Source organism: Castor canadensis, chromosome 2, assembly GCF_047511655.1.
Source record: "Castor canadensis chromosome 2, mCasCan1.hap1v2, whole genome shotgun sequence".
Lineage (NCBI taxonomy): Eukaryota > Metazoa > Chordata > Mammalia > Rodentia > Castoridae > Castor > Castor canadensis.
This window is the reverse complement of record NC_133387.1, coordinates 201,403,683-201,419,458: the sequence shown is the minus strand read 5'-3', so window position 1 is coordinate 201,419,458 and position 15,776 is coordinate 201,403,683. Positions and strand designations below refer to the sequence as shown.

The following is a 15,776-nucleotide window of genomic DNA, read 5'->3' as shown; positions in this document are numbered from 1 at the left end:
CTGAGTTTTAAGGGCTTAGGGTTGCCCTTGGGAAATAGGTGATTATACTCTCTGCTTAGGGTTTTAGTGATAAGAGGAGGAAAAAAAAAAAAAGGCAGTGATTGAATTCCCCTCCCCCAGGCCAATTTCTCAGTGACTCTCTTTTATAGTTCCTCTTTAAAACGGAAGCATATTTTAAAAATGAAGTGGTGACACGTGTTAAAATCCCAGCCATCAATCTGCACTTTTCAATTGTTACGTGTCTGTGAGAATGTGAGAGACAGAGAGAAACAGATGGACAGACTGACTGTAGGTGAAACGCTAGTCATTGAGCAAGAAGGCTCAGAATTTCACGTTTCACTTTGTATTTTATGGTTCATATAATTATTTCACTGCAGCACTCACGTGGGGATTTCCCTTCCCCCACAGCAATGCTGCAAGTAGAGTTGGGGGGACTTACGGGGAAACAGTGCTCCTTTTAAAAACCAATGAGTCAAAGTAGCCCAACAACCGTGTTTCTTACTCTGGAACCCTACCCATCCAATTGGGTGAGAGATGAAGAGATGTACCCGTGAGTACTAGGAAGGTGCTAAGTGATGAAAATGACTGCATTCCTCCTTCTGCCACGGCTGGGGCTTGAGATTACTTTGGGCTATCCTCACCACTATTGTTTTCTAAAACAAAAACACGCCCACCTTTGTTACCTCTCCTTCTTCTTCTTCTTTTTTTTGATTCTTCCTTCATAGATATATTCAAAGAGAGAATGAAATTTAAGAAACAAAAGCAAAACATTGGGGAAATACTGACAGTGTATTATACCAAAAAAAGCTTCAGAGTAATGCAAGCCGCTCACCAAGTGCTTCTTAGTGTTTTTCTAAGAAAACAAAGAAGTAAAGGATTTGATTTAGTTGCATTACTTGCAAGTGATGCAGTCTTGTACTGCATCACTAGCAAGTACTGCCAATCGGTACAATGTAGTGTCACTGTTCACTCACGTATTGTGAAGGGTAAGATGGAAACACTGAGGCACTTAGAGCACTTGCCTACGAAAGGTAAGTGACAATGAGAAGCAGTACTCTTACCAGTTGGAACATTCTTTCTCCTTCCTGTGTGCGGTGGTAAAAGACTAGCTAACAAAGTCCTCCGTGACCTAGACGATCAAATGCAATCACATCGTCATGTATATTTACTATGCGGTTTGGCTCTCCCAAGGGCAGCATCACAGTACAAGGGGAGTGACATCTTTATGAGGTTAACCCTTTTCTATTTTTAGGGTAGACTACCAAGGCAGATGTGTTCCCTGGAGCGGAACAAGAATGCTGGAAATTTGGTAGTTAGGGGGATGACAGCATCAGGCCATCATCCTGGAAGGGAAAAAAAAAATTGTTCAGAGGAACAGTGTGCTGGGGAAGCCTGGGAGAGCACTGAGGCACAAAAGGTGAATTCTAACACAGGAGAAAGTAAGGAGACCAATATTTGTTAAGGTCACCATGCTAGGCTCTTTCATATATTATCTCATTTAATCCCCACAGCCTTTGGGATTGCCATTATCCCAGAAAGCGGAAAACGAGGTTCGAAGATGCTACATGCTAAACAACCCTCTGGAGCACAGCTGTAGACATGGAACCATCGTCTCTGTTGCAGTTTTCTAGCTCTGATTGAGTTAGCCTCCACTATACTACCAATCACCCCAAAATGAGTGGCTGAACACAATGAAGCAACGCTTTCCGTGATTCTGCAGGCTGCTAGGCAGTGTCTCTGCTGGCTTCATCTGGGCTCGCTCACTCGTGGCTGGGCTGAGTGGGATGACTAGCAAGGACAGTGGTGCTGGTTGGAGACAAGTAGCACAATGTCATTTCTATCACATGGTATGGTTAAAGCAAGTCATGAGGTTCTACGAGATTCTAAGGAGGAAATCACAGCCATTTTTTTTTATAAGATGAGCAGCACTGTCACATTACAAGAGGATATGTGAAACAGAACAAGCCATTATGCTCATTGAGAAAACAATCTCCAGACTCCATGCACCTCCTACTATCAACATTTTAGCCAAAAAAAAAAAAAAAAAAATCCCAACTTTCCCCAACTCTTTACTTTTTCAATAGGTTTATAAAAAAAAAAATCCCTTAGCAGAATGCTTACTATGTATAAACTACTATAGATGTGAGAAATTCTCTTCCTCATTCAATGACTATGGGATCTTGGAGGGCTTTTTGTTTTGTTTTGTTTTAAAGACTTTAATTTCTTCACCCATGAAAAGAGGGTTTGGTCTGTTTTCTCTCTAAGGGCTCATATAAGTCTATAAATTGTAGAACAGGGACCTATTTTTAGAGCAATATGAACTGGCCCTCTAGGGGGATGGGCAGGATGGAGACCAGAGAAGGCTAGAATCAGGATGGTTTCTATTCTGCAGCACACTCCCTTCTACTGTTGTGGGTGAAGACTTTGGGGGACAGGGAGGAAGGAAACTTTCCCACGCATGGTGATAATCCCACATGAGCTGGTTGGCGCACTGTCCATTTTCATTTACTATATGCTAAGCAGCCTAAGGCCGCCCAGGAGCCAGGATTAAAGTACCCGTCCTTGCTCTAACAGCTTCTAGACCTAGTTAGACAAAACAATTCCCATGCAACCCAGTCACACCAGCTAAGCAGACAGTGGAGGTGAAAAGGCTCCTGAGCCCATGTCTTCCTGAGGGAAATGCTTAGCTGGGAGCTCTCTCAGAAAGATACTGTTGCCTAGTCTCTGGAAGATCAGGTTCCCAAGGAGAAAAACGCATGTTTAATTTAGCACAAAGACGGCTCAGAATCTCTCTCTGGGGGACTGAGCTTGCAAACAGATCCACCGCAAAGAGTCTGAGCAAGGAAAGGAGCTCTTCTAGGTGCATTGCTTATAGGACTCAGACTCGGACCCAGGCTTCACTAAGCTGCTGCCTCTGCGTGTTGCTTCTGTCGGCAGGACTGCCGCTCTTGCTGATTACTCCACGTCTGCACTGCGCATTTTTTCACCTCTTCTGGGAAGCAAGCAAGTGGGTAATGGCACCAGCACACAGCACGTGCTCTGCTGCCTGAGATCACAAGGTGCTGTGTGGCGGTCCAATGTGCAGGCCTTAGCCGGTTTAGCAAGCATCTGTCCACTTGGTGAACAGCGGCAATAACAGCAACAAAACTTGATTTCTTGGATGCTTAGTCAGAGAAGGTTTTCATTTTTATATAATGTAGACTTCAGAGACTTCCAGAAACGAACAGTTTACACTTAAGTATGGCACTTGTCATTCCAAAGGACAGGACAGTACATACTGTGTTCAGTTAAGCCCTTCTTCATAGCAGGTTACCATGACTTTAAGAGATTACACTGTGCATCCAACAGCCTACTGGTAGTTATTAGCAGTTGCAGCAGACTTTCGCCCCGTTTTTTTTGAAGATATGTAATTAACTTTCTGTTCCAATCTGTCAGAACTACCTGCAAAGGACTGTCTTGTAGAGTGAAGGATTCGAGATGTTGGGATGATAGTCATTACTGTGCTAGAGAAGATTCACTGCTATAATCCAGACCCATTTCTGACAAAAGAGAATTCTACAGTGACAGTGTTAGCAATCCCGTATCACTCAGGAACCTGCCTGAATGACTCACGAAACTCAAGAACACCATTAAAGCCAAAAACAAATCCAGCTGAGGGGGTGTGTGTCTGTATGTGTGTCTGTGTGTGTGTGTGTCTGTGTGTGTGTGTGTCTGTGTGTGTGTGTGTGTCTGTATGTGTGTCTGTGTGTCTGTGTCTGTTGTCTGTGTCTGTGTGTGTGTGTGTGTGTGTGTGTCTGTCTGTGTCTGTCTGTCTGTCTGTGTGGTATTCAGGGTCCACACCCCAAGCCACTCCACCAGCCCTATTTTGTGATGGGATTTTTCAAGATAGGGACTTGCAAACTATTTGCCCAGGGCTGGTTTCTAACCATGATCCTCCTGATCTCTGCCTCCTGAGTAGCTAGGATTATAGGCACGAGCCACCAGCACCTGGCTCCAGACTGAGTTTGATGTTACTTTTCCTAAGTAAACTACCCATGTGAGAAAGCGGAGGAGATTTAAGTTTAAACCGTAGGGAGCAAACAGAAACAAACAAAAGTTTTGACTACATTCTTTGCTCTGAGTTAGAACCAAGAAATCCATCCTTGCCTAAATATGGCATACGAAAGATGGGGAGTACTCTTGTTCTAACACAGTCGCCTCTTCACAAAACCATCAGGCTTCCCTCAGGGCCTTGCGGATGTTAGGCAGGTGCTGTACCACTGAGCCCCATCTCCAGCCCCTGACATCAGGCTTTGGATTAAAGAATTATCTATCATAGTGAAAGCTTGCTTTGCAGTCTTGGGATGGAAAGTCACACTTTTGCAGGAACTAAGTAAAGAAAAGAGCTTAAGCCAAGAATTTGCCACATGCTCCGAGTCAAGGTTGTATTGTGCACCCCGTCCCCAGCCCCCCCCCCCGTCCCATCCCCCGCCCCGTGCTGACAGCCAGCTGGGTCTTAGTTTGAGCCAGGGGCTGGCTTTCAAAGGCATCAATTTAAAACTCCTCAGCAAGGCGTTTCTAACCTTTTGTGACCTGGTGACCAGATTCACTTATGAACTATGTACTAATCTGAATTAATGATTTAATTAAATTGGTAAGTCTGGGCTACTCCCTTCTAAGGATTCAAGACTCTCAACCTCTCAAGAGACATTAAATCTCTCATTTTCCCACCAAGCCCTACTCCACATTAGCTGTGAGACGATGGAATTGCAGCCTTTATCTAGACATTTGGAGTCCAGTAGACACTGCAGCCTAGCTCTAGACCGGGAGTTCTGGAATCCCAGGATTGGAAGGGTTGTTAATTTGTTGGTTCTGTTGTAAAGAAAGATGCCCCTTAACCCAGTCCAGGGAGGTGTGAGTCTACCTCGGGTGACATCTCCATGTCAAACCACTGAGGGAAAATCGGGCACCTTGCTCTTCACTGACCACATCATCAAGAAGAGCCATGGCCTTCCGTGAAATGTCTGATGCACTTCTGGAGTGAGACTCTTAGGCTGGGTGATTTTGGTACACCATTTCTCACATAAATAACAACAGCTAACATTTATTGAGCCTCTCCTGATACTTGACAATTGATTCATTTAATCATCAATCCTAGCAAGGTAGTTCTATTTTTACCATTCCACTTTAAAGCTGAGGAAACAGAGGCAAAAGCATTGACTGACTTAGTGATGGAATGGTAGAGCTGCATCTTCAGACTTCACTGTGGATCCCAGGCTGTTCTTAGCTGCTTTGCTATCTTGCATCCTTCCATAGTCCAACTTTAACATTCTATTTCCAGTGCCATCCACACCCTTTTAGACTATAAATTGGACAAAGGCTATACCAGAATTACTCAATAATGTATTCCTGGCTCAGTGCATGACACGGAATAGCCACACAATGATTGTTTATTAAATTAGCAAATATTGTCCTCAAATTCTCAAAAGCACCCATATTCCCAACCTTGATGTGAGATTCCAAAACCTTTGCTAAAACTTTTACAACCCCTGGATGCCTGGGTGTGTGTCAAAATAGTTATTTGTCCACATTTATGGCTGCTTCGACAGAAGCTCAATGGAACAAGTTTTATTCTCTTATATCTGTCCCTTAGATATCCATAGGAAAAGGTTGAAGCCTGTACGTAGTCCATTAGCTTTGGGTAACATCCAGGCATCACGCCACGAGTCAGGGAAAGAAAGAGCTGTTGGCTTCTCTCTTTTGTCATCTGTTTATGAGGGCCACTTCTCTGTGCCTTGTAAACAAGGACGAAATGAGAGACGATGGTATCTGACTGAATCTTAGGGTAAGTGAAAGATCTGTCCCATACCTATATTAAAAGCAAGCTAATAAGCCAATCTCAAAGATCATCCAGCATCACAACTTCTTATAAACTTAGAGACATTTTCCAAGTTGGTGTACAGACCACACATTTGTTGGGATGCTCAGTTGGCACAGCTGGAGAATGTGGCCTTTAATTAACAGGACATTCTGGTTGCACAGGAGGCTCAGGACCTGCCCAGAGCAGCGGCTGTGGTACCCTCTCTGCTGCGTCTAGCCAGTGTACTTTTAAAACCTCTCCCTCCAGTGCCATGTCATGATGTACATAACTCACCGTGAATGGAGAAGTGTGTAAATAGCAAGGCATGAAGCAGCTCCAGGGACTTGGAGATAGGGAGCACAGAGCACTTAGGCCATGCACTCAGAGGAGAGGCTGCTGGACGGGAAATGTAACACTTGTCTTCAAGCACATGAGGGATTATTATTGCTTCAGAACTGCCAGCTCCTCTGAGCTTCCCTGCTCTACCTTTTCCCAGGGCTGCTCATTTGCCCACATTAGCCCTCCAGCCCTTCCAGGACATGGATTGCACTAGGTGGTTCTCCTCACTACTCACGCCCAACCACAGTCCCCCAAACACAACCTTCACACCCATGCGCACTCCTCCAGCTCACTCTCGGCGTTTGTTCCTGTTCCCAGGCCCAGCTAGTGACCCACGTTCTTCATGAAGCTTCCCTGCTATGGATTTCAATCTTTCCTATCAACCACAAACGGTACTCATATTTTCTGCACCTACTACGCATCAAACACCATTCTGACTGTTTTGCTGAACAGCATTATCATTACTTTAGAGATAGATACCATTTCCCCAGCCCCATGCAGTACGAGGTGCGAAGGACGGACCAATACACAGGCCTAACTATTAAATTTCCCATTGCTCTACATCCAAGATTGTGCCCTTAGTAATAATAAAATGGTACACATGGCCTCCTTGCCTGGCTTTTGCAGGCATGGCATACAGTAGGTAATAAAAGTGCCTTGTACAGTCCAGGGCTCAGTAAACATTTGCCCCTCCTGACCTTTGATTTTCTTTCTCGGTTTTGGATTTTGCACCTGTGTAGCACTTCTGCTATGACTTCACTGGGGTGGTCTCGATTTCTCCATTGGACTGTTAGCCTTTAGCGGTATCTCCCCTATTCTCCCATAGGACCTCCTGGAGTACGAGGGGAACTAGCCTGGAATGCAGGAGGCAAGATGTGCAGTTGTTGTCATTAAACACGGCCCTGTCTGTGAACAAGAACGTATATAAGGGGCTAGAATAAGGAAGGGTCAAGGAAGTAGCAGAGTCTACTCAGAAAGGCTTATCTCCTGGATAGCAGAACTGCATGCTTTTTTTTTTTTTTCATATTTCCTTTTCTGCTTTTTGAGGTTAAATAACAGTGCTAAGAACAAACACAAATAATAATAAAAACACAACAACAAATCATGGGCACTCTAGTCATATTTAATTGCTATGTCTCAGAACATCTGAAAGCCCATGTTGAACATCTTGGCACTTAGAAATGATTACAGGCACAGGAAAGCCATAAGGTACAAAGGCGTAAGATTTAGAACACTTTGATGAATATCACTTAGCAATGCCATTACTTCAAAGAAAGCAGATGCTTTTCTTAAAAATATTGACCCAAACAAACACCTTGGCTTATGTGACAGCATCACCCCCTGTTCAAAGCAAGCTTTCTGTGAATTTTTGATAAAGCATTGTACCAACTTCTCTCTTCACCTGAACCCTTTTGTCTTTGTGAGATCTTGTATTCACTAAAAAGAAGGAGAGAGGTCCTGTTTAGATAAGAACTCTCCCTTTATGACTCTGTTCTAGAAAAACAGAACAAAAGTAGGTCAGTTCTTAAGGAGATGATGGTTGCATATATAAATAATGTAAACACTCCTGTCACCGTCCTGGGGAGAACATTTATCACTCACATAGTTACAGACACCGGATCTGGCCCCCACTTAGCTCTCAGGTTTTGAATTGTCAATTGGAAATACGATTATCACTTAAAAACAACCAGGAAACTGGCAATGATTTAACTTGTTCGACACTCTTTACCTGACGGTTAACATTTTAGAATATTGTTGACAAAATCTTTAACTTTCCCACTCCATTTGTGAAGGCAACTTTTCTAATATTCCTTAGATGCTCTGGGGCCACACCTTGCTGATGCTTCCGAGGTCCACACAGAGGCCTGCAGAGGACTTGCACTCAGGTTCCCAGGACTTCCACAGCACTGCGCCTTTCAAGCAGGATTTCCTGGGACTTCAGGGACACTTAGGTACACTGCTATCTCCACCTTATCTTGATAGCACCAAATTCAAACTACCAACCCCTTTCTTTACAAAAAACCTACTTTATGTAAAACAGACAACTGAAAGCCGAGTGTCCTTTAATCCCTGGAAAACTGGTGTTATCCTGCATTGTTTAGTAGCTTATTATTGGTAAAACTGGCAGCAATGCCTTGCATTTCCACCATGCTTTAGTTTTTCCAAAGCCTGTGCAGAAACACATTTATTCACTTCACTTTCAACAAGCTAGGGCAGCATGGTGGTTCTCTGTTTTAGAGATGACTAACTACTAAGTGACCTGTCCTAGGTCACTCGCTGGTTAGTGATAAAGCCACACAAAGCCAAGGGATCCAAGCTCCCTGTCTGATCTGCTTTCTTTCCTCCACACCACATTAGAGAAAAGACAATCTCAGAAGCCAGGGATGACTTGGAACCACTTATCTTCTCATCTTAGCAACAGAGGAAGAGCTTGCTGCAGTCAAAACGGAAAGCTCTAACCTACTGTTGCATGGACTAGCAATCACTCAGTTTCATAGGTCCTTGCAAGACTCAAACATACTTTACCAGAAAATGATTGAGTGCTAAAGCCTACACCGAGTGGCTAGAAAGGCAGACCTGCTCAAAGCCCTACAATCTGAGTCCTCCAAAAGATCCCGTTCCTGCAGTCTCGGCAACTGGGGCTTCCCCTGAACTTGCACTTGAGCTAAATGAAGAAACTGGCTGAGTAAGGACTGCAGAATTAGACTTTCAATGTGGACAGAATTAGAACTGGCTTAGAAGTTATTCTTGCTTTGTTCTTGAAACAGGCAATTGGAAGGACTCAGACACTTACATATTCTTTGCGGGAAAATGCCCCTCGAAGATGACACTTTCCCACTGAACAGAAGTTGTCCTTTCACCTTCAGTCGGCATATCTTATCTGCTACGTACAAGGCATTATACCAGCAGTATGCATACAGAATGCCCAAGTTACATCTCAGGACACAGCACACATTTGATTTTTAGATGATCAATATTCTCTCCTTTTCTCCAAAGGACATTTATGGCCACTTAGAGCATACAAATTAACTATTAAAGTGATACATTCAAGACATCCATATCACATAAATCTGGTGATGGACACACCAGCAATAAAATCAAGAAAGAATTGTGTCACTGGTTCTGAGCATAGCCCTTTTAAATCGACATAGTCTCTGAAAATGAGAGGAGCCCTAGTGAGCGAGACCTGCCAGTGCTGTGGGCTGGGCCAATCACTCCCAAGTGCCAGGGCTCCCTTCTGACACAATGTTATCAGGTTAGTACAGCACTTGCATTGCTACCTCTGAGCACCACGCAGAGTAATAAAGCACCAAATTTAGAAGCTGAAATGAAGAGGGAATTTCCAGTAACTGAAAGGGGGTGGTGGGTCAACCCCTGAAATGCCACACATTTTTAATGGATACTGACCATTAGGAAGAAGCTGTCCTTGTTTCTTCCTAGCTTATACCAAGCCTCCTGGCATCAGCATGACACTCAGAGAAGTGGGAGGCCGGGGTGGGGGGGGGTGGTAAATGTCTCAAGGGAAAGTTTTAGGAGCTGGTTGGTGTTAAAAGAGAGAAAAACTTCCTCCCTCTGAGATCAGAGCAGCAGAGCAAATACCTTTGGCTTCAGTGGAGAAAGACCAGGGACAATTTCCCCATTTCCTGGCCTGCAGGGACATTGCTACTGTAAAGTTACAGTAACCACTGCAGTTGGTTTCATTTCCCACCAAGAAACACACCAGAGAAAGACACAGCCTCATCTTATTTCCAAGATGGACAAAAGCAAAACCCACAAAACAAGGACACCAGGAACATGCCACCTTCCTCACAGACGTTGGGATGTGAAGGTCATGGGAAAACCCACGCGGTGACCCCTTCATGGTCCCTCTGTCTTGGCACCCAGGGTAGAGACCAGTCTCCGTGGCTGCTGGTTGGCTTGGGCGCTTTAAAAGCACTCAGTATCATCCCCAGAAACACTTAGCCAGGAAAGTGAAGCACACAAAGCCTTATTATTGGGAGACTTGCAGACAGATTATAAATTTACTGGGGACAATCATGGCATTTAGTTACTTCTGGCTGCAGATGCCGGTGACACACAAACATATGAACCTCATTCTTCTCGCCATTCTTTACCCTCCTCCTTCACCACATCATCTCTCTTTCACAAAACAAACTCCCACTCTGCTCCGTATATCCAGGCAGCAGTGGGGCTGGAGCAGGTGGTAGGGAAAGAAAATTAAGCTTTGAAGTTCCAGTATAACTCCACAGGATAAGTGCATTAGAGGGTAAAACAGTAACCACTGGGTAGTTTAACTAGGTAGGTACTTTTCACCTGGAGCTGCTGTCCCAAACTCACAGTTTGAGGCAGTCCAAGCAACGGGGGAAGGGAAGGGAGGGGAAGAGGACCATCTTGGAGCTAAGCTTCCTGGGACATGTCACCGGCACAGACCGGGGGAGGATGAGGGGACCCGGCTGACACAGTACCATCCTTTCCTTGGACTTTCTGAGCACGTCAGGGTTTGCATGGCCATTTCCTGTTTCTGCTTTCATCAGAGCTGGCCGGCTTGCTGGGGCAGACTGTAGCTGTGCCTGAGCAGTCACAAACCTTCAGAGCCCCGTGGACCTCACAGGGGAAGCCCACTGGGCTGCAGAGCAGGGTTCCACCTTCTACCTGAAGGCCGCTGGCTCAGCAGCTTGGGGGAAGCCAGCACAGCACAGGCAGTTAGTCACCTGACCAGGACTGGCCCCAAGAATCAATGATTCAAGGAGACACTCCCTCCTTCTGGGTGGGGTCGTCTGGGCCTCTGAGGAAGCGGTTCCAGTCACAAACTTACTCAGAACTTTGGGGTTGAAGGTGCTGTCACCAGGAGTGAGGGAGACAAGGTGCCTTCTAGGATGCTATCTGTATAAACAGCCCTTTATGCCCCTTCCGTGTGTGCAGGGAGTTAGCACTACTGGGTTGGAATGTCTAGAAAAGTCTGTAGGAAATCAGGGAGTTGATCTCTTAAGAAAGAACCCCTTGCTAGTCTGACTTTAGGATATTTCCCCAATACTTTTGACAGAGGGGGAGACTCAGGGGATTTGTTTTCATGCTACACAATGCCATTTATGTTCTCTTAACCCTGCGAGAAGGGGGAGAGGGGAACAGGGCAAGGGGGAGAAGGAGTCCATGAAGGCCAGCTGAGCTAATAAATGCTGCCAGGCTGAAGGACGCCTCTTTGGGCCTAATCAGAGCCAGCTAGCCAAAGCAGGAGGGTCCTTGAGACAGCTTTCTTCAGCTATTGACTCTTCTTTTAGAAACTGCTTAACCCAAGAGCCTCTGGAGAAGTTGGGCTTCTCATCAGTGAGGAATATCCTCCGCGTGGAGGAGAACCCAGGCAGGGGCACACTAACAGCACACCCAAGCTCTTTGAGGTCTCCAGTGACAGGTTGACCTTTCTCACTGCAATCTCTCTGACGTTAGGCCACACAGCCTCTACCTTCACAAAAGGCCGCAGGACCACAGCCAGAATCACCAGAAAACCAGGTGTCTTACCGCAATCAGGGCTGAGTTCCTCTGGTCCCCCGAGGTTGAAGCTGGTGGCTGCTGATCTCCGTTTATGCCACCACCGCTACCATCATTGCTGCTGCTCAGGAGGCGCGACTGGTGGTGGTGGTGGTAGTCTGGTGGGGGCAGCGGGGCTGGTGCTGCTGCTGCTGGGGAGGCTGTGGGAGGGGCAGCAGGGGGTGCAGGGGCCGTGGCGGGGGCAGCCGAGGTGGCGGCCTTGGTATGCTTGCCAGCCTTCCTCGCCCCCTGGCCATGCTGCACCAGGCTCAGGAGCTGCAAGGTGCTCTCCCTTTCCCGGTCTGAGCTCTCGGCCCTGCCGCGTTCATAGCGTCCTTCACAGCTCAGGTGATGCTGGCGGCAGACGGCGATCCGAGCCCGCAGGCGCTCCACGATAGCACTGTGCACTCTCGGGGTGACTGAGCCCCCTCCAAGGAGCCCCGCCCCAGAGGCCCCCCCCAGCCCTCCTGCGGGGGCCTGCGGGGGCGCTGTGTCCCCCATCTTACTGAACACAATGATTGCTGCCTCTGGGGCAGTGAGGGCAAAGGGGCTGCTGCTGGCTATTGCAGGCAAATCTGTTTTGACAATGTGAGCTCAGTGTTCAGGTCCACATGAATAGAGTTCCTCAGAGGTCGGGGGAGCAGGGGAGAAGGTGTGGGGGAGGGGAGTTAGTAAAGAGAGGGTGGGAGGAAGAATAGAAGCAGTTGGAGAGGGTGAGTTGGAAAGGGACCCCCGTCAACTTACTCTAATTGCTTTTGACAGCTCTGGAGAAGTTGGGCAGAGGAGGTGGGTTTCTTTCCCCCTACCAAGCTGACAGGAGCCACTGGCTACTTCGTAAACACAGGATCTGGGGTTTAGTTCAAGAATCCAAGGATTGTCAAGCAAGAGACAAACATAGCAAAGGGGACTGACAGAGGCATTAAGAAAGAGCTGGACTCCCCTCGCCTCACCTCGTTGTTTCAGAAAATTCTTTTTGGGGACGCTTCTGCAGAGAAACGCATTTCTACTGTGGTCTTTGTAACCAGTAGCCTTTACTTTTTCTCAGGTTAAAATCAAACCCAAACAGAACTGTGCTGTTTCAGAACGGTTTTGGAGTCAATGTTCAAAACGTGCAAAATCAGGGGAAACTGTCTTCTGGCTTGTGATTTTCCTCCCTACCCCTGTGCGCCGGTGTTTTCTCCTCCGTGGGGCACTGTAGGATGTGGTCCTTCTCCTAAAAGGAGACAGCTTCTCAATCGTTAGCAATGTCAGTAATTGGACTTTGGCACCATGCTTTTTTCTTCAGCTAATTCAATCACCGGTAGAACTGCTCATTCCCTCTAAGGTTTCCCAGGCTAAATGAAAGCAATCTGAAGAGGCAAGCCACCGACAGCCAGCTTCAACACATTTTTCTCTTTCCCGCTTACGATTCTATTTGTCACCCCCGGCTCTATTCTAGCACAGTATCAAGAGAGACAAACTCTTCCGAGAGTAAATTTACAAACGATGGTCAAACTTACAAACTTGCAGCCAAGTGCACGGAGTCATGTCCAGCCACTTTTCTGTCCACTTTTGAACATTCCGTCCCCGGCAGTGGCTCTGAGGGTCTGGACTGGCAATAAGCAATGTGGCTCTATCTCTCGTATTGCTCCGCTTTATAGATGAAAAAGAAAAAAAAAGTAGCTTGCATTTTCCTTTCTCTTTTTCGTCTGTTGTTAGCCGCTTGGCTGACACTGGCTCCCGCCCGGAGTCACAGCGATACACAGGCTTTCATTGTGCTCCGATAGGGGAGAGAGAGAGAGGAGAGAGAGAGAGAGAGAGAGAGAGAGAGAGAGAGAGAGAGAGAGAGAGAGAGAGAGCAAGCTGCAGATGGGGGGGTGGTAGGGGGGGAGACTGCTCAAGGCTCCCTGGTGGAAGGCTGGTGCCACTGCTCCTGTGAGTAATCAGCCAAGCCCGGGGAAAGGGGAAGGCAGAGGGCCTCCCAGCGGCCAAAGAGGTGAATCCCAAAGCCTGTGCATATCAGCCACCTCCACTCAGCTCAGCCTGGTCTCCGTTAATGGGGAAGACAGGGGAAATTCCCAACCTCTACCCAAAACCATTTCGCCAGCTCTAAATGTCTAAGAAATTCCCAGCGAGGGAATGTATTTTCCCTTTTAGACCTCCATTATGCACCTCCAAGGATATAATTTGCATTTTTCAATATGTTGTAAATGACCTGGCTGAGCACCCTAGCTAGAGCCCAGTGGGCACTGAGGAAGTGCTTGTTAATGTAGTGAGGAAGTCAGTGAAGAAGTGTTTGGGAGGTGTGGAGAGGGGATACCAATTGCTGTCTTCTGAAGGGCACGAAGATGGGTACTTGCCTATCTGCCTGTCTGTGTGTCTCTGGAAAAGTCAGTCTGGGTGATCATGAGCAAATCAGTAGAGATAAAACATTTTATGAGGATGATATTACCAATACCAGTTCTAGGGAAAAAAAGGTTTTTCTTTGAAAATTCAATTGCCTATAGCAAACCAAATGCAAAGTGTGTTATCAATTGCTGTTTGGTTTAATATGTAATAAGAAGTTTAAAAACACAAATCAAATAGATCTCTTACAACAAACACTGAGCCCTCTTCTTCAGATGATCCTGTCTGTAAAATGTCCAATGTCAATTTTGGACAATTCCGACTGTCATTATCAATTATGGAGAATAAACTAAGGTGAACACAATGTTGGAAGTCAGGACCAAAAACAATCAGGGTGTCCTAACTGGAAGTCATTTGGATTTGAGGTCTTTAGCAATGGAGCTTCATTAACTTAAGCCAACTGGAGGATTTCAGTAACGTGATCCTGATTTAAAATGTGCTATGGATAGAAATGGGCAAGAGGAACGTCATGTTTCAATACCGGACCTAATCACAGTTTAGTTCCCCACAGGCCAGACTACTTCAGTCCAAACATTTTACTTTCACAAATCCTGGAACGTTAGCTTGGGAATGGGGACAATTCTACTCTGACAGAACAGAGGTTGAATATCTCTCATCCAGAATGGTTGGAATTTGAAGTGATTCAGATTTTAAAGTTTTTGTAGTATTTGTATAGACTTCACTAGCTGGACATCCTTAATCCAAAAATCCAAAATGCTCCAAAATCTATCATGTCAGTACTCAAGAAGGTTTCAAATTTTGCCAGCTATTCAGGAGACAGAGGCAGGAAGATTGTGAATTCAAGGCCAGCCCTGGCAAAGAAGACCCTATCTCAAAAACAGAATTAAAAAAAAAAAAACAAAAACCAAAAAGGCTGGGGGCATGGCTCAAGTGGCAGAACACTTGCCTAGCATGTGCGAGGCTCTGGATTTAATTCGCAATACTGAAAAACAAAAACAAAAACAAAATAAAACAAAATGCCTACATCTGATCCTGGCATTAAATCTACCTGCTAGCAGTGTGATCACCAGTTTCTGTTCTATCTGGAAAAGTGCTCAAGCCAACAAAGTACCTGACCCAAGTAACTACAGCAACTGCATCATGAACCCCAGACCTTGTTAGAACCTTGAGTTTACAAATTGACTGTATGCTATTAAAATAGTACAATCTAAAGCTGGTACCTCTCGCTGTCTTCAGTGAACTCGGGTTTGTCTGTGAGAGGAGGGAGGCTTGCAGGGTCAGCACCCTCACTTGGTTCTCCTTGGCCCTTCCTGTTCAGGGCCCTTCTCCCTCCCAGTTTGACTGTTCATCCGTTCTCCTCAAACTCTGCCTGACTTCTTTTTGGAGACAGTCCCTTAATCTTCACCTTTCAACTATGGCTTCACTTTTATTCCTGGAAATTGAGGTAAGTATATCTCTCCATGTGCCAGAGAAATATGCATAGAATAGGTATGTGACTGAAATACCTGCTTCCCACTTTGAAAAAGTATGTCCCCTCCCATTAGACACTGGCACCTAACTCAGTTTGTTTAAAATAATAATAAGGAGACTACAGGAAATAAATTATAGGAAATATTATCTACTTTCCATGTAAGGACCTAACAAAACATAGCTTTATATATATATATTACATACACTGAGATCCATGCCAGGGATCACAAAATACATGAAGCCAAGTTCAGTCAAC

The 15,776-nt window shown here is 45.7% G+C and overlaps 1 protein-coding gene across 2 annotated transcripts in view; it reads right to left on the bottom strand.

Moving 5' to 3' along the window:
• Positions 1-13,484, bottom strand: part of Maml2 (mastermind like transcriptional coactivator 2) — a 301,357-nt gene extending 287,873 nt beyond the window's left edge. For both annotated transcript variants that reach the window (XM_074066863.1, XM_074066864.1), the window contains exon 1: positions 11,696-13,484. In XM_074066863.1, the coding sequence (XP_073922964.1) occupies positions 11,696-12,205 (510 nt within the window). In that variant the 5' untranslated portion in view covers positions 12,206-13,484. The remainder of the gene's footprint in view (positions 1-11,695) is intronic.
• Between the last annotated feature and the right edge of the window lie 2,292 nt (positions 13,485-15,776).